This window comes from Cucurbita moschata, unplaced genomic scaffold (assembly GCF_002738365.1).
Source record: "Cucurbita moschata cultivar Rifu unplaced genomic scaffold, Cmos_1.0 Cmo_Scf00009, whole genome shotgun sequence".
Taxonomy (NCBI): Eukaryota; Viridiplantae; Streptophyta; class Magnoliopsida; order Cucurbitales; family Cucurbitaceae; genus Cucurbita; species Cucurbita moschata.
In genome coordinates, this window is record NW_019268525.1 from 5815645 (window position 1) to 5839755 (window position 24111).

General features: G+C 37.8%; 6 protein-coding genes across 7 annotated transcripts; 4 read left to right on the top strand and 2 right to left on the bottom strand.

The window, feature by feature from the left end:
• Positions 1–535: 535 nt before the first annotated feature.
• Positions 536–3989, top strand: LOC111446965 (protein NRT1/ PTR FAMILY 5.1-like). Its single transcript, XM_023085910.1, has 4 exons — positions 536–675; positions 888–1105; positions 1419–1990; positions 3051–3989. The coding sequence occupies exons 1-4, from the start codon at positions 573–575 to the stop codon at positions 3916–3918; spliced, it is 1761 nt and encodes a 586-aa protein (XP_022941678.1). The 5' UTR covers positions 536–572; the 3' UTR covers positions 3919–3989.
• A 1406-nt stretch (positions 3990–5395) lies between these two features.
• On the bottom strand, positions 5396–6864 carry LOC111447627 (LOB domain-containing protein 15-like). Its single transcript, XM_023086890.1, has 3 exons — positions 6482–6864; positions 5979–6249; positions 5396–5902 (listed from the first exon to the last, which is right to left on the bottom strand). Exons 1-3 carry the CDS (start codon positions 6493–6495, stop codon positions 5450–5452), a joined length of 738 nt encoding a protein of 245 aa, XP_022942658.1. The 5' UTR covers positions 6496–6864; the 3' UTR covers positions 5396–5449.
• A 2448-nt stretch (positions 6865–9312) lies between these two features.
• Positions 9313–12272, top strand: LOC111446975 (5-amino-6-(5-phospho-D-ribitylamino)uracil phosphatase, chloroplastic-like). 2 transcript variants are annotated; one of them, XM_023085923.1, is made up of 11 exons: positions 9313–9541; positions 9612–9731; positions 9855–9923; positions 10010–10114; positions 10203–10257; positions 10400–10473; positions 11096–11179; positions 11265–11405; positions 11502–11567; positions 11676–11785; positions 11858–12272. In XM_023085923.1, exons 1-11 carry the CDS (start codon positions 9458–9460, stop codon positions 12024–12026), a joined length of 1077 nt encoding a protein of 358 aa, XP_022941691.1. In that variant the 5' UTR covers positions 9313–9457; the 3' UTR covers positions 12027–12272. The 2 variants fall into 2 exon arrangements, with proteins under 2 accessions (XP_022941691.1, XP_022941692.1); XM_023085924.1 differs by having other exon boundaries at positions 11676–11772; positions 11858–11949.
• A 278-nt stretch (positions 12273–12550) lies between these two features.
• On the top strand, positions 12551–16165 carry LOC111447362 (uroporphyrinogen decarboxylase-like). Its single transcript, XM_023086498.1, has 6 exons — positions 12551–12859; positions 13627–13748; positions 14688–14798; positions 14899–15087; positions 15174–15299; positions 15504–16165. Exons 1-6 carry the CDS (start codon positions 12748–12750, stop codon positions 16017–16019), a joined length of 1176 nt encoding a protein of 391 aa, XP_022942266.1. The 5' UTR covers positions 12551–12747; the 3' UTR covers positions 16020–16165.
• A 313-nt stretch (positions 16166–16478) lies between these two features.
• On the top strand, positions 16479–18675 carry LOC111447363 (phosphoglucan phosphatase LSF2, chloroplastic). The gene is made up of 5 exons (XM_023086499.1): positions 16479–16846; positions 17370–17575; positions 17755–17925; positions 18052–18255; positions 18449–18675. The coding sequence occupies exons 1-4, from the start codon at positions 16579–16581 to the stop codon at positions 18253–18255; spliced, it is 849 nt and encodes a 282-aa protein (XP_022942267.1). The 5' UTR covers positions 16479–16578; the 3' UTR covers positions 18449–18675.
• Positions 18676–18797: 122 nt separating this feature from the next.
• Positions 18798–23506, bottom strand: LOC111447361. Its single transcript, XM_023086497.1, has 13 exons — positions 22785–23506; positions 22536–22700; positions 22364–22453; positions 21861–21995; positions 21689–21757; positions 21093–21189; positions 20818–20920; positions 20523–20730; positions 20135–20248; positions 19655–19786; positions 19493–19573; positions 19296–19412; positions 18798–19183 (listed from the first exon to the last, which is right to left on the bottom strand). The coding sequence occupies exons 1-13, from the start codon at positions 22890–22892 to the stop codon at positions 19097–19099; spliced, it is 1506 nt and encodes a 501-aa protein (XP_022942265.1). The 5' UTR covers positions 22893–23506; the 3' UTR covers positions 18798–19096.
• Between the last annotated feature and the right edge of the window lie 605 nt (positions 23507–24111).

Consider the following 24111-nt stretch of genomic DNA (forward strand, 5'->3'; position numbering starts at 1 on the left):
TATGTATATCCATTTACCACGTGCCCATTAGTCATAGTTTCTCATGGTTGTGGATTTTGAGAAAGAACGCTAAGATTTCAAGTATGGTGGATTGTGAGATCCACATCAGATAAAGAGACGAAATCTTTTTTTATTAGGGTTAAACCTCTCTCTAATAAACATATTTTAAAACTATGAGGCCGATAGCCATACCTAACAGGTTAAAGTAGATAATATGTGCAGTGAACTTGAACCGTTAGAGTAATATATATTAATCCAGTGTGAATTCGGATGACACCAAGGTTTACATGCAGTCGCCATCAGTGTTTGAGGTGGTGAAATAAAAGTGGGTTGAATCTAGACCCACCCATTTTTGAGTCAACATTTTGGAAAGGGGTCCATAAGATTCCAACTCTCCATGAACCAAACTACACCACTAATAATAATAATAATAATACACTTAGTTTTCAACTACTTAATACGTGTAAGTAAAGCCATGAAGTCCTTTATTATTATGCTCTTCCCACCTTATTTATAGGCATTATAACACACATATCCTTCACCACCTTCATTCTTATTGCTTGCCTTCTTTAATGGAGACCAAGGACCTCACCCAAGATGGCACTGTGGATCTTCGTGGCCACCCTGTTCTTGCCTCCAACACTGGCAAATGGAAAGCTTGTGCTTTTCTTGTAGGTACGTGCGGGTTACCACGGTTAAACACAATACATCGATGAATTTAAATTTGGCTATTGATTTTATTTGAAAACTACGGTACTCGTAGTAATACCATCATTCTTATCTTTTTCTTTTTCTGATCGATGCCAGATTTTGAGAATTCGGTTTAGAAAGTGCTTATTTTTTAATTTTTGTATAGGAATTGAAGTGGGAATTGTTCTTGGTTTCAGGATATGAAGCGTTTGAAAGGATGGCGTTTTATGGTATAGCTTCGAATTTGGTGAATTATTTGACAACTCAACTTCACGAAGACACTGTCTCGTCGGTTAGAAATGTCAATAACTGGTCAGGATGCGTATGGCTTACTCCCATCTTTGGCGCTTACATTGCTGATTCTTTCCTCGGTCGCTTTTGGACTTTCACCTTCTCATCTCTCATCTACGTCATGGTAAACCTCAAAACTCGAATTTCCAACTGAGAAATTCAATACGAAACTGTATTATTGAAGCCGAGCCATAAATGATCGTTCCTCGACACCAAAAAAAAAAGTAGTAATAATAGAATAATAAGCTCAATCAGTTGTTGGGGAGGGAACAGAACATTACTTATAACGGTGTGGAAACCTCTCTTTAATAGATAGTGTTTTAAAATTTAGAAAGACTCTTAGAATATTGATGAAAGATTATAGTTACTTTAATATATTAGGTTAAGCTTTTGGATTGAGTAGTGATTTAACGCGTTAGTTGGGTAACGAACAACAGGGAATGGTGTTTCTAACAATGGCAGTGTCAGTAAAGAGCTTAAAACCAAGGTGCAACAATGGGATATGCAGCAAAGCCACAGCATCACAAGTAGCCTTCTTCTACATATCTCTGTACACCATAGCGGTCGGGTCGGGAGGCACGAAACCGAACATCTCTACCTTTGGCGCGGACCAATTCGACGACTTCAATCCAGTGGAGAAGCAGATGAAAGTATCGTTCTTCAATTGGTGGATGTTCAGCTCATTCTTGGGCGCTCTCTTTGCCACACTCGGCCTTGTCTACATCCAAGACAACCTTGGGTGGGGCCTCGGCTATGGGATTCCCACCGTCGGCCTTCTCTTTTCTCTGCTCATCTTCTACTTCGGAACTCCCCTTTACAGGCACAAGGTTACCAAATCTCGCACCCTGGCTCGGGACTTCATTCAGGTCCCCATCACCGCCTTTCGGAACCGGAACCTCCAGCTTCCGCCAACCTCCGCTGAGCTTTATGAGCTGGAATTGCACACTTACTCCCGTAACGCCGCCGCCGCCGGAGGAAGAAGGCAGGTCGAGCATACTCCCATTTTCAGGTATATATATTATTTTTTCTACCAGTATATATCTATATTTTATAGATAAAAAAATTTAATGGTGGTAAGTAGGATAATAATCTAATTTTTATTATGGTCTATAAATACGAGAGACGTTTAGGTAGCCCTTCAATGACATTAAGAAGTGATATCAACTAGGTGAGATCGAGAGAGATTGTTGGGTTATCCTGCATCGATAGTTAGAGGGGTCCCTTCGGGATGTAGACAAGACCCTATGATAAATTCCTAATAATTAAAAAATAAAAATAAAAACTAAATTATGAATGTATAACTTTATAAATAAATAAAATACTCTTCTTTCAAATAAAAATAATTTAGAATTATTCGAAAATGAAGACACTAGTGGCTCGAACATAGCCCACCTAAATACTTGAATAATGAATAAAAACCGTACGAGTCTCAAAGACGTAGTCGTCAATTTATAATTGTCTAGAATCTGACACTAAATCTACTCCTACGTAGGGGAATGTTGGGACCATTAAGTATCGAATCTAGATTTGAACGGATACTAAAATACAATCGAATCTTGTACTCTTAAAGTTGTAGGATAAGTAACGTAACCTTGTTACAGGAAAATGTCAAAGTCATCAAGTATCGAATTTAGGTTTCGAAACAACGTAGAGCGTTATAGTTTGTGCATATTAGGAAAGATCTTTTGCTTTGGGAATGGTCGCATTCACTTACCCCAAGTGGGGTTTGTGTAAGAAAGCAACACAGCTAGTCATCCTCAGCCCCTTCTGCCGCCCCACACACACAAACCACCCGTTTCAATTTTTCCAACCTTCACTAAGTGCGCACCATCATGGTGGGCGCACAAAGCCTCCGCATTCAATGACACCCAACTCTTTTCCCTTTCCATAATGCCATGCCCAACACTCCAATATTCACATCACTAAAAATGAAACACGTTGGACGGTAACTTCAACCAATTTGACAATAACTCAACTGATCCAGATATATATTATTGATCAATACGTAAGATGTTTGAATCTTTTATCTACGATTGTTCGACTAATTTTGTGCTTTGATTTGGTTGTAGATTCTTGGACAGAGCTGCAATCAAAGATGACACAAATTCGTCAAGTCGGAAATGTACGGTGACTCAAGTGGAAGGGACCAAGCAGGTGTTAGGCATGATCATAATCTGGTTAGCCACCCTTGTCCCAAGCACCATTTGGGCTCAAATCAACACCCTCTTTGTCAAACAAGGCACCACCTTAAACCGAACTCTTTCCCATGGCTTCCAAATCCCAGCAGCCTCCCTTGGCAGCTTTGTCACGCTCTCCATGCTCATCTCGGTTCCGATATACGATCACTACTTCGTCCCGTTCATGCGTCGAAAAACCGGAAACACTAGAGGAATCACTCTACTCCAAAGGCTAGGCATCGGTTTCGTCATCCAAATCATAGCCATTGCAATTGCGTACGCGGTCGAGGTTCGAAGAATGCACGTAATCCAAACCAACCATATTGTGCATCCTAAACAAGTAGTCCCCATGAGCATCCTCTGGCTATTGCCACAATACATCCTCCTTGGCATTGCGGACGTTTTCAACGCAATCGGGTTGCTCGAGTTCTTCTACGACCAATCCCCGGAACACATGCAAAGCCTTGGAACTACATTCTTCACAAGTGGGATCGGAGTCGGGAACTTCCTCAACAGTTTTCTGGTCACGGTGGTCGATAAAATCACGGGAGAAAACGGGGGCAAGAGCTGGATTGGGAACAACTTGAATGAGTCTCATTTGGATTACTACTATGGGTTTCTTTTGGTGATATCTACGGTGAATTTGGGAGTGTTTGTTTGGGTGTCAAGTAGGTATATTTACAAGAAGGAAGCCATTGAAGTTAAGGATGGCATTGAAACCAAAGGCTTGGATACTTCCCCTCTTGGGCTACAAGTTTGATGGGATTGATATCCATATTCAAGATCATCAGCTCAGCTATAATTCCAAGAACTATAGTTGATGCTTTCTACAACATTCTATTTATCTATCTACCCACCATGTATATTGCAATTTCTCTCTCTTAATAAAATTACTCCATTTCGATTCTCATTACATTAATATTTCTTTTTATCGGGATCTTCGTTCATCTAAACATAAGTCAATCGATCATATACATGTATATATATATATATATATATATGTTTGACTAAAAAGTCAAAAGTTTGAATCTTCAAGTTTTTCCGGTTGAAACAATGTAATGTCCAAATATTGTGTATTTTTTTCCGGATAATGTAAGTAAGTTTAAGTAATTTAATGTTGGGTCTCGATAATTTGGCTGGTGGCATATGTGTGCGTTTGGATGACATGGGTGACATACACGTGCGACTCGAGAGCAATTTGGTTGGCTTCAGTCACCTTCGATCTTCTCAACGATTTCCACTTGAGTGACCTGTTTTGGGCTGGATTGAGGTCTCCACTGTCAATAATGTATTAAGTTATGGGTCAATGTATATGAAATTGATGGCACCCAAAAAAGCAAGTGGATTCTATGTGCACTACTGGTATGAAATTCCCCACCTCTACGAGTGTGGAAAGAACTGAAATCTAAGATCACAATTTTTGGCCCCATTAGAAATCAAAGGGTGTGTAAACCTTTCCATAACAGACGTATTTTAAAATCTGATAGTAATACGTAACGGGCCTGTTACATCAACTCTAGAATACTTACCAATTCTATTATCCACGAGTATAGTCGTTCTCCCCTTTACAAACAAATAATCTATAACAAGTGTAATGCTTTATTCTTTTTTTTTTTTTTTTCAAATCTATATTCTTTGAACCAAACAATCGAAAAAAGTCCCGTCGATCGAACATGCATACTTGACTAAACCGCTACAAATTTTGACCTAAGATCAAACTCGACACATAGAAACAAAAAAAAATCTTTTAAAAAGAAGGAAAATGGGTGAAAAAAAAGAACTCATTTTGTCAACAAATTTATAAGCCAAAACACATGGGCGCATTAGAACGCAAAGCATATGGGCAATTAGTGATATGAACATAATTTTGGTAAACATAGCCTTATAAATGAGACTGAAATTGCATGGGGAGTATCAAAGTCGTACACATTTGTCTCCCCTTCTTACCCAACTTTTAAATAATCCTTCACATTTCAGATCCCATCCTTCAATGCCACCGACTACTTTCCATGTGCTATGCCTCTCCTTAGTCAACCAAATTTAATCAACTATTATCCACCCTTAATCGATCGAGATCGACACCGTGTACGAAATGATTAATGTTTCACGTTCATCAAACGAGGAGAAAAAAAACGTGTTTTTCAAATAATACAGATGAATGATATCGAAAAATCGTAAAATTTTTCGTTTTTTGTTTTCGAGTTAGTATTTAGTTAAGAAACGAGAAACGAGAAATGGGATTCACCCAACTTTTTTTCTTCCGATCTTATTCCATGTAAATTCGCGTTTCTCTAAGAATTCAATTGATGATCCGTACTTGTAGTACTAACAAAGTAGGTAACATTCTCGTTGCTTGAAATGGTATTATAATCCGTTGCCACTGTGGGACGGTTGTACAAAGGGGAGGAAGAGGAAGAAGCGTCGTGATGAGATGGCGGAGGTAGTGGTAGAGACGGTGGCGGTGGTGGAACGGCAACCGAAACAACCTCGGCCGAAGATGAAAGAAAAGACGCATGTTGTTGTTGTTGTGGTTGAGGAGAAGAGTGAATCATATTACTAGCTTCTCTAAATTTGTGTCTTAAGATCTCAGCTCTCACCGTGTTTAACTCAATTTGTAAGGCTTGGATTTGGTGTTGTAAGGACGAAATGGCACCCATGCACCCATAAACAGGATCTCGAAGCCTCACATTCGCTTCATAAACTAAGCTGTTCGCAGCATCCGCTCTCCGATTCTCAGAAACTTCCTAAAATACAATAACTATAATAAATTAACTCGAAAAATTTAATGACTAAACTTATAATAATACAACATCGAGTTACCATGAGCATCTTCGAGACATTACTAGCACCAAAAACCTTGTGAACCGAGGCGAATTTATGAGGCTCGTGAGGCGAGAAGTAGGGGGAAAAGGGGCATTCTTGAGCACATCTTCTTCTTAAGAGCTTGCAGGCTGCACATGGAGTAATGGTGTTGAGTATCCCTGGAGAAGCCTGCAAGGAATGGCGTCTCCCCATGATTTGTTGTGGAGGAATATTTGATGATACATCGGTTTCTCTCTTTATCTTCTTCGCTATCTCGTCGAATCTCTCTCTACATTAACACGAAAAAAAAAGTTACTCAATAAAGTCAATTCGATTATCATAATCAACCTATCGGTTCGTTTCTCTCTAATACATACAACCATATAAAACAAAATTAAGGGAGTTAAAAAAAACCCACGTTGAAACTCAACGGGTTAAGACATGAATAGCTTTGTTCTTTGTCGACGAGTTAAAACCGTGAACGAAATTGCTCGGGCGAAGAAAGTGAGGGTTTTTCTTACCTTTCTTTGGACATTCAGGCATGCTCTGATCTTGACTTGAAGAAAGGAGAGAGAGAGAGAGAAGGGAAGGTTTAGGTAGTTTGAAATGGTGATATGAAGATGTGGGTCATCTGTATAGGCAGTGTACGAGGATTCCCACCAAAGATCTATAAGAAGAATGAAAATAAATCAGCTCGGGTACGAGGGATATGAATATATCCCGTTTATTGTTTTAGGTTAGAGGTTCAGATCTTCATATCGAATCTTCGTTACACTAAAAAAACGAGGTCACGTGCGAGCGTTTTGACTTTGAGAGAAGAAATTGCATGTGAGGGGAAGGAGTTTGCTTATTTGTTAGGGAGACAAAAATAAAAAAATAATAAGCTCTGCAAGAACTTGTTTTCTTTGAATTACCTCTTAATTTAGAGATCAAAAGTGTATATATATATAGATCGTCTTGAACTCAACAAAAAAAAAGGGTTAGTTTCTTGTCAAAATCAAGAACTAAGCCATCACTATATATATATACACATATACATATATATACACACACATATATATATAAGTAAATGGGCATCACCGTAGAGCAGCCGCAATGTAGAGATTAGAGAGAGGGAGTTGATTGATTAAAAAAGGAAGGAGGGAGATGAACTCTTCCTCCTCACAAAATAAACTTACTTCTAAGCACAGTTTTATGTATTTTTTTTTTTTTTTGTTGGATGAATGTAACGACCCGATCCACAGCTGGAAGATATTGTCCTCTTTGGGCTTACCCTTGCTTTTAAAATGCGTCTACAGGGGAAGGTTTCTACACCCTTATAAATAGTGGTTTGTTCTCATCCCTAAACTAAGATGGGACATCACAATCCTCCACCTCCCTTTGGGACCAGCATTCTCACTGACACTCTTTCCTTCCTCCAATCGATGTGAGACAGCCCCCAAATCCACCTCCCTTCCTGGCCCAACGTTTTTACTAGCACACTACCTCGTGTCTACCCCCCTCCGGAGAACAGTGAGAAAACTGGCACATCGTCTGATGTCTGGCTCTGATACCATTTGTAACGACCCAGACGCGTTTTAAAGCCTTGAGGGCAAGCCCAAAAAAGACAATATCTACTAGCGGTCGATCTGGGTCGTTACAATGAAAATCTCACATCCGCTATTTTAGGGAATGACCATGAGTTTACAATCAAATAATACTATCCCGATTGATTGGTGTAAGGTCTTTTGGGGAGTCCAAAGCAAAAGCCATGAGAGGTTATAATCAAAGTGGACAATATCATACTATCGTGTAAAGTAGTGGTCATTAAAAAGTACATTAACGAAAATAAATATGAAGATTTTTTTTAGAGGATAAAAAGAATTAAAATTTTATTTATTTATTTATTTAATATTTTTGGTGGGTTGGGGCATTGGTTTTCATGAAGTTTACCTTTTTTTCATCCAACACAATAAGAACCTTTCTTTACAAAATTACTCAAAGAGTTTTAGTGATGTTCACAAAGAAAATGACCATATACCCTTTCAATATATCTATATATATAATAATAATTTAATAATTAGTTATCTTTTTCACATTATGACTTATATATGCTTTTAAACTTTTATAATAATAATAATAATAATAATAACTCTTTAATTTTTTTTTATATTATAATCTCAATCTCTATACTAGGATTCTCTCAACTTTAAAAAAAGCCTATTTAATCCTTTATTTTTATATTATAGTTTATCGTCACATAAATACACACATTATTTATCTTACTCTAACTCACTTGTTGATATAAATGCAACTCAATTAGAATATTATTTTTTTACTAAATATTTTTAATTTCATTATATTAAACCCAAGACTCAAACACTTCAAAGATTATAATAAAAAAATTGTATAATTTGTGTGACGAAATTTAAGGTAATATTAATTTATAGGTTAAATAAAAAGAAAGAAAGGTGTTAATATCAAAGTGGGTGGTGAAAATGAGGGAATTGAAATCAAGGGGGAACAAATATTAATGGATCTAAAGAGTAGAAATGAAGGTTATAAGTTAATATTAATACCTCAAAAAATAAACTATATTAATTAATTTAGAAATTAAAAAAAAAACATAAATTAAAATAAAATGCTTAAATTGCAAGAAAAATGGAAGAATACATTATGGTTTGACCCGTTTTTTGTGCCTTATAATTCGCCCCGTTGTTCTCTCATCCCCAACCCAATTGCCTCTCTCTCTCTCTCTCTCTCTCTCTTTTTCTCCATTTTTTTTATTCAACAAATGTAACATTTTATTTATTTATTTATTTATTTTAGTAATAATAGATTCAATTAAATACAGACTTTTATTAAATTCAATTAAATAAAAATCAAATGAAATATAACATAAAGTAAGATATCAAAATTTTCAAAATTATTTTTCCAAATTATTTATAAGCATAGAGATTAATATTTTGACACCTTAAGCCCACCAATATATTTTTTTGGGCCTTATATCTTGATTTTGTTAGAAAAAATGGGCCCAAAAGATTCCTTCATTCTATTATATTTAATATATTTAATATGCAACTATATAAATTTTTTATTTAACCCGAGATCACGCTTCCCCTTAATTGAGTCTAGACTTTTTTTTTTTTTTACTATGCCTTCGAGACTTATTAACATGACTAAGTTTAGGACATGACTCTGGTACCACCATGTTAGTTGAACACAATTCTAACAATAAGAATGGCATGTTATTGCCCACTTTGAGTATAGGCTCTCAAAGCTTTGTTTGGGGCTTTCCAATCACAGCCATATAGGCAATAAGAACAGAACAGATTTTCTTATAGGACAAGTGTGCTAATAAAAATTGAAGGGGCGCGGCGCGGAGCACGGATTGCCCGGTGGATTCGTTACGCTCTACGAGCCCTTATTCTTCGCGAAAGAAAAGGGGCAAAGCCCAAAAATCTAAGTAGCCTTTTAGCTTCACCCTCTACGGCTATCGCCCCCTTCGTTGTACACTAATGGACTGCAGCTGTAGCAATTTCAGAACCTCCACTGCTCCTCTATCATGGACACCCACTTCCTCGTCTCGCTTCAAATATCGGGTACCCTTTTTCCTCTTCTTCCACCCCATTTCGTTCCTTCTTTGATGGTGGATTCTTCTCATTTTTACAGAGTTTTAAGCGTTTTAACTTCAATAAACATTCTATGGTGGCGATGAGAGTTTCTGAGTCTGGCGAAAATGGCTCCCTCAATAGGTTTCCCTTTACTCCCAACAAGCTTTTTATGCAGGAGGTACTAAATTTAACATTCTTTTCTTAGTTAAGCCGATTAACCCTTGTAATTTGATGCTCTTAACTGATGGGGTTTGCATATCTTTTCAATGTTTCAAGTTTGTGATCAATGTTTGTGTGTCAGGCAATCGGAGCTGAATATGGAGAAGGATTTGTGAGTTTTAGACCAGATGGTCCTATGAAAGTGGACGTGGTAAGGAAAAAATGGAGTAAATCTAGTTATATTCAAGCTATTTTTCTTCTTTTTCACTTGAGAGTCTTAATCCTTGTGGCAACCAGGATTTCTTGAACGATAGACTACAAGAAGGATTTCTTCAAAGAATTCGTTATGCTATGAAACCCGATGAAGCATACGGCTTAGTTTTCTCTTGGGATAATGTTGTGGTAACTTCTATGTTCTTAATACCCATATAACCAAATGTCCTGATTATGAACATGTTTTTGTCTGATGATGTGTATGATTCATTTTCAGGCAGATACTCAAACTTTAAAGTTAAATTCATGGAAACAACTTGCCTCAGAAGAAGGTTTTGTTCTATTTCTTTGGAAATTACTGCACCGATGCATATATGAAATCTTTTGTTTAGAACTTTCATAATCTCTTACAGAATTAAGAAATCTTTTAATCTCTGTTTTATTGTTTTGAATTTTGAATTGTAATTGCTATAGGAAAAAGAGTTCCTGAAGATGGTGATATGCAGAAGCTTATGCTTTATGCAGGTGCAGATCATGTATTGCAGAAGGTTTGTAATTTTTATGTTTTAAGAAAGGTTGTCGGGTTTATTACCGAGGTTGAAAATTGAAAGATGCTTCTCGTTGTAGTTGCATACGAAAATATGTTTCTATTGGAGATGTAACTCGTGTTCTATGATGTTATCTTGGTACAAAAGGCGCTCCAATTTACCGTCGAATATATGTTCTATGTCATGGTTAGGATTAAGAAGGTTTGGATATTTCTAACCTATACCTTTGCCTTATTATCAAAAGCTCTGTGGTTTCTTTCCATCAGAGCTAGACACCGGATGGTATGCCATTGAGGACGCTGAGCCCCAAAGGGGGTGGACACCGGGCGGTGTGCCAACGAGGATGTTGGGCTCCGAAAGGGAGTGAATTGTGAGATCCCACATCGATTGGAGAGAGAAACGAGTGCTAGTAAGGACGTTGGGTCTCGAAGGGGGATGGATTGTGAGATTCTACGTCGGTTGGAGAGGGGAATGAAGCATTCTTTATAAGGGTGTGGAAATCTCTCCCTAGCACACACGTTTTGAAAACCTTGAGGGAAGCCCGAAAGGGAAAGCCCAAAGAGGACAATATCTGCTAGTGGTGTGTTTTTAATGCTTTTGAAAACTCTGCTCAACCTTTCAGCTTCTACGTTGGGGCATGGCAGAAAGCGAGCTGGATAGATTGCAATCGAGGTTTTCACAGTTGTATTATAGAGGTCTTCTTTCTGTGAGTACTCTCAATAAAATCTTTTTATAGACTGTTTTGTTCGTTCGATTGTTCGTGTAAATCATTTAAATACTTTCTTATTCAGCTTAAAACGCCAGTTGATGGTCTCAAAGAGTGGCTGGATGCCGTGTCTACAGCTCGCATTCCCTGTGCCATCGTTTCAAGTCTCGATCGGAAACACATGCTCGAAGCATTAGACCGAATGAGTTTGAAGAAATATTTTCAGGTAACCTTCTCTTGCATTCAAAGTTAGAACTAGAAGTCTGAGTAACTTTATTCTAAGCCAAATAGTAAAACGAATACACCGTTATCATTTTTGCAGGCAATCGTAACGGAGGAAGATGGTATGGAGTCGATGGCTCATAGGTTTCTATCTGCTGCTGTGAAGGTAACGTCCGATTCGCATATTGTTAAACTCGAATATAATGGGAACCAAAAGCAGCATAGTTTTCATCGTTGCATTGGCGACGTTCATGAATGCGTATACCTATTGCAGCTGGATCGAAAGCCTTCCAAGTGTGTGGTGTTTGAGGATGATCCTCGAGGCATAACCGCTGCTCACAATTGTACGATGATGGCTATAGCATTGATCGGTGCGCACCCCGCGTATGTGCCTCACATCCCTACTTCTTAACGAATATCTCGATCATCAACTGATATAGGAACGATCTTGTGCAGATATGATCTAGTACAGGCTGATCTTGCAGTTGCTAGCTTCAACGAGCTTTCGGTAATCAACTTACGGAGATTATTCGCTAACAAGGGTTCAACGTTCATGGAATTGCAGAAGCAGAACGTCGAGAAAGCTCCATTGAAGAGAAAGCTTACCATCGACACGATATTCTGATTCGTTTTCTTTCATTCCTCAGTTCTTTCCATGTATGTAAAGTTGGTCATGATGTCAATTCTTTTCTCCTCTCATATAAATCTTGCAAGCTTCAGTAAGATTCTGTGTAGAATGCAAGCTATAATTTTTGTTTGTCATGAGGCTGTGAGAAGCGTTCTCTTAAGCTAAACTGGATGCTCGTTTTGGAGAACTCGGATATCTCGAGCGCTTAAGTTAAAGACTGCCACTCAACGGGCTCTTTACTACTGATGTCAAGCATAGTTTATCTGGTTTAGGACATAGACTCGGGGCGCTTGAAAAATCTACCTTTTTTCTATATCTTAAAATTTGAAAAAAAGAACGAATTTAAGTAAAAACTCTACGAGTAGTTTAATTAAATAAATTTATGAAAATTTTAAAAATATGAAATAGGTAAAATATTAAAAATTTAAAGTTAATTTTAGAACTCTTCTAAAAAATTTAAATTTAGAAATTAAAAAGTCGGAAATTTATTAGCGCGTATGGTACGGACGTTAGATTACATTCGATAAGGCGATTTATGGTAAACGCCCTTATCCTTTCTATCCGATTGCGATTTCCATTCGCTCTCTCTGTTTTCTTCATCGACACATCTAACCAGTCACTTCACTGCAAACAATTTTGCTGGCGCAAAGGGAGATGATATAGACGATTTGCAGCATTTTGAGCTTTGGAATTTGAATTTCTGCGCTTGAACAAGATCATGTCGTGCATTCACAACACCCCATTACCTTGTTTCTCTGCTTCCTCTTCTTCTTTCCCCAGAAGAAATCGATGCGCTTCTTTTAAGTCTCGAATCCACTGTACTCTTGGAGGTATGCTTTTTTGTTTTTCCGATTTGGGTTTTCTCCAATTTTTCAATTCGAGTTTGCTTTTGACTGCTTGGACTTGGGAAAATGAGGTTTGGCTCGTGCTTGTTGATAATTTCTCTACTGGAAACTTGAAGGTTGTTGAATTGAACCTCTAATTTGGATTGTTTCCGTCGGTGGTGGGGTTTTGGTTTGAGAAAGTTGAAACGATTCAGAGCTGTGAAGATGGAGTTGACTTTCTTTCCATGATATTTGGACTGTGTTTGATTCTTATAATTGAAGGGCGTTTGAGTTTTTCTATCTTGCTGCTTCTTCGATTAGCTCATTTTTCCAATGAAATCAGTGCAGAATTGAAGTTTATCTTCTTATTCATGTGCAAATTCTGCATTTGCGTTTGTTAACCTGCCAATAAACTCAAAAACTGAAGGGGATAAGTTATATTAAATTTGTTCTTTTTTATACATCTCTAACACTATCATAGAAGGCTTGGACATTAGCATTAGATTCAAATTTTATTGATATACTAAATACAAAAGTTTAAGTCGATAGTTTATGGTATATTTATTCATATAGGTTTAGCTAACTTGAACATAACTCAAATGATTAAGACATCTACCCTCATTCAAGGAGTAGTAGATTCAAATCCCACACCTCTACAACTCGAAAGAAGAAAAAAAATGCTACTATAGCTTTTTTGGTTGTGTGTGGGAAAATAAAATAAACTTTTAACATTCATAAGAACAAGAATTCTAATGCAAGACAATCACATCCAGGAACTGTAGCAGAACCAAAATCTACCACTTCTGCAGAACCGTTGTTGCTTAATGCTGTTCGTGGTGAGGATGTCGAAAGACCTCCAGTTTGGTTGATGAGGCAAGCAGGGAGGTACATGAAGGCAGGTTTATACGGCTAAAAATTTCAATAGACTTTCTCTTTTTGACATGTTCTTATACCTTGACATCATGATTTTTTCTTCAAATAGTTGAAGTAAATTAGATCTGAAATTTTGTTTTCTAGATTATATTGTTCTATTGTGGCGGTCGGTTTCTCAATTGAAATTTTGTTTGCTAGAAAAGACTATCTTTTGCACTCTGCGGTGGATTTGGTGGGATTTGCAGCCCATAAGCCGGATAGTTATAGTACTCATAAAGTGGTTCGGGAATATATTTCATTAGTTCACCCAAAATTTCTTTCTGCAAGAATCTGGTTTTATTTAGCCTCTTCGTGATCTTGTACCTGTTCATCTAAATAAGATCTCCATTTTTGTAGAATGAGGAATCAAGTGCTATAATCACAATTTGTGTTCTGTTCTTAAGATGCTAAACCTTGAAGTTCATTCTAGGAGAAAGATCATTTTCCTTACCAAGATATGAACATTTTATTGATAGATGAAAAGTAATAATAATGTTCATCAGATACAAACTCCACTAAGGAGTGAAAAGATAGCAAAAAAACAAGAAACTTTCCGAGAATGGGGAGATAAAGGCACCCCAAATAATACCAAGATCAAAGAAATAGAAACCCATGTGGTTGCTGAGAGAAACCACTTTCCTTTACTTCCAGGAAAAATCATTGCTCATTTCTTTTTTAATTTTGTGATGTACACACACATAACTGTTCTTCGTATACAACGAAGATTCGATGGTAATGCACACACATAACTGTTCAATTTTATGTCACTTTTGATACTCTTGAGTCTTGAATGCTAAATCTGGTCATTTTATAAGATAAGTTTGATTGTGAGTTCGTGTAAATTGTATGAATTGTTATTCTCTTTGAAACTTGAAACTTCTGTTAAACCCGGCTCTCATATTATGCACGTTTGTTGCAACAGAGTTACCAAGTCATTTGTGAAAAATACCCTTCATTTCGTCAAAGGTCCGAAAATACGGATCTTGTTGTGGAAATTTCGCTTCAGCCTTGGAAAGTCTTTAAACCTGATGGGGTGAGCTATCATATCAAGAAAGCACTTGTTGTTCTAACAGTTGTAGTTATGAGTTAGCCCTTTGGTTTGACTTGTTTGTTACCCTATCTGATTGCAACAGGTGATCTTATTCTCAGACATTCTCACTCCGCTATCCGGGATGAATATTCCCTTCGACATCGTCAAAGGTAAGGGTCCGATCATTGCTAACCCTATAAGCGAAGCTTCTCAAGTGAATGAAGTGAGGGAGTTTGTCCCTGAAGAGAATGTTCCATATGTTGGGGAAGCTTTAACGATTCTGCGAAAAGAGGTCTTAGATGTTATGCATTGTTTTTCAGTCTATAGTTCATTGGCTTTTCAACTTTTTGTATATTTATCATGTATTTTCCTTTCCAGGTTGACAACAAAGCAGCAGTTCTTGGTTTCGTTGGGGCTCCTTTCACCCTTGCATCATACGTGGTCGAAGGTGGTTCGTCGAAGCACTTTTCAAAAATAAAAAGGCTCGCTTTCTCTCAGCCAAAGGTAAATGCCACATCTCTCTTTCTTCCGAGTCGACATCACCAGAGATTTGTAAACTTGTCTCCATATTTAACTATACATCACAACATGCCTGTCCTATTCAGTTTAATGTATGGATACCTTCACTGAACTTCCCCAAAACGCCCGCCCTGCATTCTGCTTAAGCAAGCAAGCCTAGTAAGCATTGACCCTTCAATCCTCCTGCAGGTTCTTCATGCATTGCTCCAGAAGTTTACAAGCTCAATGGCTAGGTACGTTCAATACCAAGCAGACAACGGAGCGCAAGCCGTTCAAATCTTCGATTCGTGGGCGACAGAGCTCAGCCCCGTGGACTTCGAAGAATTCAGTCTCCCATACTTGAAGCAGATTGTGGACTCTGTGAAGAAAACACATCCAGACCTTCCACTGATTCTGTATGCCAGTGGGTCTGGAGGCTTACTTGAAAGGCTGGCTTCAACTGGTGTCGACGTAGTTAGCTTAGATTGGACGGTCGACATGGCTGAAGGTAGGAGGCGATTAGGAGCAGACATAGCAGTACAGGGTAATGTCGACCCTGGCGTTCTCTTCGGGTCCAAGGAGTTCATCACCCAAAGGATAAATGATACTGTGAAGAAGGCAGGTAAAGGGAAGCACATATTGAATCTAGGCCATGGCATTGTTGTGGGTACACCTGAGGAAAGTGTAGCTCATTTCTTTGAGGTTGCTAAAGGAATTAGGTATTAGTAGAGATTGCTGAGATTGATTGATTTGTTCTGTTTAGTTGAATTTTTGTAGTGTTGTAAACTTAATCTTCTCTGTGTGGGTCTCAAACAACATTAGGGACTCGTTCTCGATGATGTTAATTTAGTTGTTCATCCAACTTAATCATATCTTTTTCAAATGTGATATTAGTCGATTTTTCATGTGGATATCAAATTCATAAATAACTATAGTAACTTTCTCGACCACTCGAACTTTACAAACTAGCGTTCTTATTTAGTTGTAATTTTATGCTAGCTCGAACTATCATGATTTGACTTATCACATGGATGATATGTATTTAAATCAAATTCAAATGAGTTGTAAAAATAAGAACTTTCACAAATAAAAACTAATTAAAAAAGAAAAGAAAAAAAGGAAGCGTCTCGTGCGTGATGACTTGGGGGAGTTAGTTTCACGTGCAAGGTCGGCGGATTTGCTCCTCAAAACCCACCAGATTTCTAGATTCTACACAATTTTGATTACTTCGATCGTTAACGAGAGGGAAGAAAAAAGGGAAAGAATCAGTGCATCTCATAAGAAAATGGGAGCTTCTAGCCTCGCTTGTTTTTCATCGCTATTTGCAGTTTTTCCATCTCATAATAATGCGCACAACAAATCCTTACCATTTTGTTCAAATCCCTCAAAACCCCTCTTCCGATTGAACAAGATCCGCTGCGGACTGCCTGAGAGTGGAATTCGGCAAAACCCCTCAAGTTCCAGAGCTTCCTCTTCCAAGAACAGGATGGAGGAGTACAATTTGGCTATGAAGAAGATGATGAGGAATCCATATGAGTATCACCATGAACTCGGTCAGTTTCTTATTTTCTTTTAATCGCGTTGCTTCTGCAATTCGTTAAAGGGTAATTTTGGGGCATTTGCTTTGTTTGGAATGAGAAGCGAATGCCTGATAGGATTCAAGTGAATGGATTGTAGTTGAAGTTCATATATTGAAGTGCTTTTATTTGTTTTCTGGATGTGTTTTTCTGGTATGAGATGTGCACAGTTGAGCCTTCCATGTGGATTTTTTTACATTCTATGATAGCTTTTTGCTGAAGTTACAATTAATGGTACTTCGAGTAATGAATTAGAGGGCCAAGACTTAGAGATCCCACGTCAATTGGAGAGAGGAACGAGTGCTAGCGAGGACGCTGTACCTCGAAGGGGGATGAATTGTGAGATCCCACATCGGTTGGAGAGGGAATAAAGCATTCTTTAAAAGAGTGTGGAAACCTTTTCCTAGTATATACATTTTAAAAATCTTGAGGGAAGCTAATGTTAAGTGATATCAGTGTTCAAAAAGCTAATGTTAAGTCATAATGCTTCTTGAATCAGGTATGAACTATACTGTGATAGCTGACAATTTGATCGTCGGTTCCCAGCCTCAGAAACCGGAAGATATCGATTTCCTGAAGGAGGAAGAAGGTGTTGCCTATATTCTAAATTTACAGCAGGATAAGGATGTCGAGTACTGGGGAATCGACTTACAGTCGGTTATAGAAAGATGTAAAGAACTTGGAATTCATCATATGAGGCAACCGGTAAGCACACATCCTTTTAATAATACTCTTGGGCTTAAATCGTTGGTAGAGTCATTTTCAAATACACTGACTGTTCTATAGACTTCTCCAAATGGGAATGTTTTTCCTCATCGACCCTTACGAATTTGTTTGCTGGTTTGTTTTCTGCTTACGAGTCGAGTTAACCTGTTCTTTTTTAGGCAAAGGATTTCGATCCAGACTCCCTGAGAAATGGATTGCCCAAAGCTGTTTCCTTGTTAGAATGGGCGATTTCGGAGGGTAAAGGAAAAGCTTACGTGCATTGCACCGCTGGATTAGGCAGGGCCCCTGCCGTTGCAATAGCATACCTGTACTGGTTTTGTGGAATGAATGCAAGTTCTCTTCTACTTAGAAACTTAAGTTCTATATTTCAAATGCCTGCCCTTCACAAGTTTTGAATGCAAGTTCTCCTAATAAAGTTACCAACTGATAGGGTTGTTCTTTTGGGTATATGACAGTTGAATACAGCATATGAAGCACTGACTTCAAAAAGACCTTGTGGACCAAGTAAAAAAGCCATCCGTGGAGCCACATACGATCTATCGAAAAATGATCCAGGGAAGGAGCCATTCGAGAGCCTTCCAGATAACGCATTCGAGGATATCGCAGATTGGGAGAGGAACTTGATTCAGGATCGGGTCCGTTCCCTCCGACGAACTTGAGTAAGCATACAGTCTTTTACCTTTTCTTACAAAACTTGAAAGACTTCTCTAGGATCTGCTAAGGCTTATCTTGTCGTTTTCATTTTCGTTTTCATTTCCTTGTTGCTCTATCTGCGTCGTCATGGTTTTGAGTTTAAATTGTCCAAGGAATCTAAATAGGTAACTGTTCGTGGTACACATTTCCATATTTCAGGTGCGTGCAATACGTGCAGGTTCAACGTCATTCGGTTTTTACCAGGATGATGATATAGAATGACGCCTATGGCAGTTTTGCTTGATGTTATTGTCATAGGCTATTGAAAATAATAAGAGTTGGGGCAATATATATAGCAATAGAGGTGTCCCAACAATTGGTCTATTTGAAGGGAGGCCTATATGTATACAACACTATATTTAATTATTTCCACGTCTTTTCTTTCATATTTTGCTGAATTAACTCTTTAATACAACTATATCTAAATATACCATATTTGTAAGAAAATTAGAGAGGAAGTGAGATGGTCAGGTCAGTGTAATACATAAATGATTTGGTTAAGAAGGCAATGAAAATTTATATTTGATAAGAATAATAATAAGTCAATGCAGTTTCTACATAGAGGGAGATGGATCATTCTCTTCAAACATTGCTTGTATTACCTCTGCTGCGAGCAATGCTTGAAGTCCAGGCCATCAACATCCCACAACTGTGTATAACATTGAAATCTTTCTACTCTATGAATATAACACAAGGTTACCACCTAAGACGATGCTAGTAGCAACTGTGAGACACTTCTAAACATTGCAACAATTCGTCGAGCCTCTCTCTGCAACTATTATGGATCGGTATAAAAGACTAGGACGACTAGGACGTGGAGAGTGCTTGAAGACGTGTGAGGTGAGACTGGCGACGTCCTAAATATATTGCATTGACAATCCACAACAAACATATCTGGGATAGCAGCAAAAGTAGTAGTTATCGAAGCGTTACTCTAGAGTAAAAGCAAATGATCAGCAGAAGCAGCACATTAATATCGACAATATCAATAAACGATCATACGTACGGGTAGAGCATAGAGCGAAATGGTTGAAGTTTTTCCATGGAGAGTGCTGAGGAGTAATTTGTACATCCCTGCTGCTGTAGCATCCCCTAATCTTTGAACAAACACATCAATACATATCTGCAGTTGAACATTTGTAATGAAGACATGTTTTGGTAATCAAAAGTTAATAAAAAAGATGAAAACTCGAGGATGAAAACCTTGGCTTTGTACTTCTCATCTTGCGACACAACGGTAAACAGAAGCTCTCTCCCGGGCCGAGTAACGACGTAAGTAGTAACCTGGCAAGTAAATCAACTAGGAATCAAAATAAACGAATCTGAATTATAAAGAAATATAGAAGGCACAATGCATACACAGACCTTGCGCACAGTCTCACAAACAGCAATGACTACCCAAGTTGGCCACACAGCAATTGCAACCAAATTTAAGAAGGCAACTGATGGTGAAGCACAGATAGCTACGGTGACACCAGCTATGGTAAGAATGTGACCCTGAACTTCACAAGGGGGAAGAAAATCAAAGCAAAAACATGATAAAACATAGTTTAAATCCTATGTTGATCCATGCAATTTCATACTTATTTCCCTTTAGCTTGCTTTCAAATGCTTCAAATCTAGTCAAGCCTTTACATGTTCGGTTTTAGTCCCTAAACTTAGATCATTAATTATTTACAAAGCCGAACTCTGTTTTAAAACCCTATGTCTGACCTATTACATGTGAACATGCTTTGGATCATGATAGAATTTAAGCCTAAAGACATTTGTAACTAAATGGCCGAATGAGATATTCGTCGCTGAAGTTAGCAAGCGTGTTACAGTACGAATCTAAAGGAACCATACCGTTACAGTAAGCTGGCCAGCAAGGATAAAAACAGCAATGAAGCTATTTATCAGGGCAAACAATTTTCTTCTGCCAAGAGAACTAGTGACTGTAATGGCAATTATACTCACTTTCTGCACACAAAAAGTTGGGTATGTATCAAGTAATTTTCACTTGAAAGGATTCACGTGCATTTTCTACACATGAATGATAAACACAAGATGCATATGGAATCCAGTAGGAAAACATTTGAAGCATTTTCCTTCATGCACAATACAAATAGTATCATGGGATAAGCTGTAAAGTTTGTCAAATACAAATTTACCTTCTAACTAAGCTTAAAGCATGAAAAGAGACGATGTTGAAAAGAAAGTCATTAATGTGATCCGTGAACGAGAATAATCGTACCTGCAGGTAGAAGAAGGATGAGATAACAGCGCTCAGCCATAGGAACAACGCTACACACAACAAGTAGGAGGACGATAAGATGAGCAGCATTCCATCGAAGATCGCCCATGGGTGAGGCTTCATTGTAGAATTTGATTTGGGAGAATGGCCTTTAAAAGCTGATGTACCCAGCCCTTCAGCATCATTCTCATGACTAGCATCTGCATCCCTGCAAGAATATAAGGCATGTCAACAAGAAGTTGGTACTTCATCATGAGGTTGGATTCCATAAACAAGAATTTTCGAAACTGGCAACCTGATGAGAGATAATTCTTCACCAGAGTGAGGCATATCCTGGTTTATCCCTTCAGACAATCGTGCAGCGAATTCCATGAGTATGGCAGAAAAGAGGAGAAGAGCTGTCATGACAGACCTATGTTATTTTTCGAAAAAGAACCAAGCAAATGTAAAAGTCTTTCCTCCTCAAAACTACAAATTGCTTAAAACAGATGGACCTATCTTTATTGATCTAACAGGAGGAGTTAATAGAAACATTGCATTTTTAAAATGTAAAGAGGGAGGAAGACATACAGGGCCCCAACCAAGCCATGACTGTTGCAAATAGAGAACCAAAAAGCTGGCCGAGTGTGGCACCCGCACCTATGAACCCAAATAATCTAGCACCTGACTGGAAAAAAAAACCAAGTTAGCATTCGAGATTATGCAGGATTATACACAAAAGATCCTCTTTTAGCTCTCTCTTTAACCTTGTGTCTTTTATCCTTCACTAGCAGTTTTTTTCGGAAAACTTCATTTATTCTAGTGTAGATGGCAAGCAGGCCTATAATTCTTGGTTTCAATAGGACTCCTTATGAGCGTTGTTTCTATCTACTATTATCTCAAAATAACCAAGTTATTAATGACCAGACAAAATCAAGAAATAACCCCTCACGTGCGAAATTATAGAAGATCTCCTTTAAGATCAAACAATTCCATCGAATTGAGTATGATTGTATGTGTGATAGTATCTACTATTCCAGGAATATCAATGAACCCGACTATTGAAATTGCTCAGAATGCCCTTTTTTTTAGTTTAGCTTCTAGAATCCATTTCTTAGTTTAAGATCCCTCGAGTAAAAAATTTGCAACTACCATTCATATAAGTGTGGCCGAAACAGAAGATATACCTCACTATCCATGACATCAATAACTCTTGCCCAAGTTGAGGAAATTGTTATTAGATTAAGTAAAGCCACCTTCAAAACAAGAAACTATTAGTTTCACCCATTGAGCTGAGGACAAATTCAACACTTTCATGAAAGTTAACGTATATGCAAAATAATAAGAGGATTTTGATACCCAAAGGAAAAATCCAATTCTGACTGATACATAAAACCACCCATGTTTATCCCAATCTACAGAAGAAATAGAATTTGATTGGTCACCATAATCCTTTGGGTCCTCTTTTGCAGCAAGGAACAATGTAAAGAACCCCTAAAATTGAAAAATCAAAACAAAGTTAACAAAGAAATTACAATATTAAGCATATAGAACATTAATATTAACATAATCTATCCGCTTAAACTTTTAGATTTAGATTCTTTTTTCATAACATGAATAGGTGTCTTGCATCGAATCCCGGAAATATCATTTCTTCTCTACCTAATACTAACAATTCACGTGTTTATCGGTTTGAGCAATAGGGGAATTGGTATCACGAGATAATTTGAACATAGTTCAACTACTTAAGTAAATACATGTCAAAGGTTAGACGTTGGAATCTCTATCTATCGTCGAACTTAGAAGAAAATAACAATAATCACAAAACAAATCACAAATTATTTCCCAGATTATCATAGTACCTTGGAAGAGTGGACAGTAGATGAAGATTGCCATAGAATGAAAAATACAACGAGTGATACACTAAAAAACCTGTGTATCAAAACCAAAGCCTGGAATTTCAAGAATCACAATTTATAAGACAATAAAGGACGACATTATCAAAAGGGGAATGCACAGCTTCGAGAAAAGTACCTTGCCTTTGGAAAGATTAGGCAAAGAGAAAATGTGGGAGGAAATAGGTGCAGCAATCAAAGTGAGCACCAAAGATCCCACAAAAAGGCTCGGCAGATTGGACAAGCCCAGAGAAATGGCCCCCTCATCACGCAATGGAAGCACCACAAAATAGGCACTCAAAATCTAAGATAGAAGAGAACAGGGCACCATAAACTAGCAGAAAATGATGCATAAAAGCAAGAACAATGAATGATTTGGTGAACTTACGAAGAAGAAGCAGAAGGCAGAGTGAAGCAGAGCCGAGATTTCATGAGGATGCACAGTAACGAACGCAGATACAATTGCTTCGAGACGAGATTTGCTGATTATGCTCATAATTTCGCAATCTCGTCTTCAGAATAGTGATTCAAGTGTTAACGGTCAACGATTAAGAGACAACAATTCATCGATTAGAATGAATGAAGAATTCCCCCATTCATCTACTGCTCTCGCAATCCAAAAATTTCCAGAAAAAGAATCTACGATGAGTCAATGTTACACAAAGATTCAGGAATTCAAAAACCCACGTGAAAAGGAATTGCAAAACCAGCTTTGGTTAGTTCGGTTTAAGGCTGATTTAAGACTTCGAGCACATGGATCTGGGGTGCTGCATAGCTTGATTCTATAGAGGAGGAGAACGGGAAAACAACCGATGGGGGCGTTACAGAAGAAAGTTGCAGAAGAAAACACACCAAACCCAGAAGAACGTGAAGATTATAAAACTAAGGCAGTAGGCTTCATGGATGGATCGATGCCACCCTTAAGGTCGTGGACGTGGGTTTGTTGAAGACGGGGTATGGAAATATGGGTTGCAGAGAGCAAGAAGAGAAGGCTTGAGGAGACAGAGATGGGGGGAAATCGGCAGGCGCGCATTTGATGAGATCTCAAAGAAACTTGGAAAAGGAAGACAAATCCGCCATGTAAAAACTAAAAAAAAACACTTCGTTTGTTTCTTTAGCTTAAAAAAATTTGCAATTTCTTCTCTCCTATTTTTACTTCTCTCTATTCTCATTCCATCGTGACTTGTGTAATACAATCTAAAATGGTGAACAAATCATTGCGTAATCTAAATTGGGGAACCATGTTTTCTAAAACCTTCTTCTCAAACCGAGGTCAAGTGCTTGAACATACGTTGTCCCATCACGTTGCCCCATCGTAGGCGACGCGATCCTAAGTTGGCTTGACTCATTCAATCTTGAAAGTGAGTGCCACACAATCAAATTTTTTCAAATCGAGGCCAAAATCTTAAGCATAAGTTGCCTGTCCACATAGGCGACGCAATTCTAAGTTGGCTTGACTCACTCAATGTTAAAGGGACAATTGAATATCTTTTAAAAAATTTCTTAATTTATAAATATGGTTTTAAAGAATACTAAAAAAAAACATTTAAAACAAGTAGTAATTCAGCTGAAACATGTACATACCAAAAAATCAATGAAGCAAGAGGTATTGGTCACGTGTGAATAGGATAATTTCATTTGAAAAAGAAAACATATATGTTTAAAGGTAGATCAATTGTATATTAGTTTCTAGTTTAGGGATAGTTTGAACAATT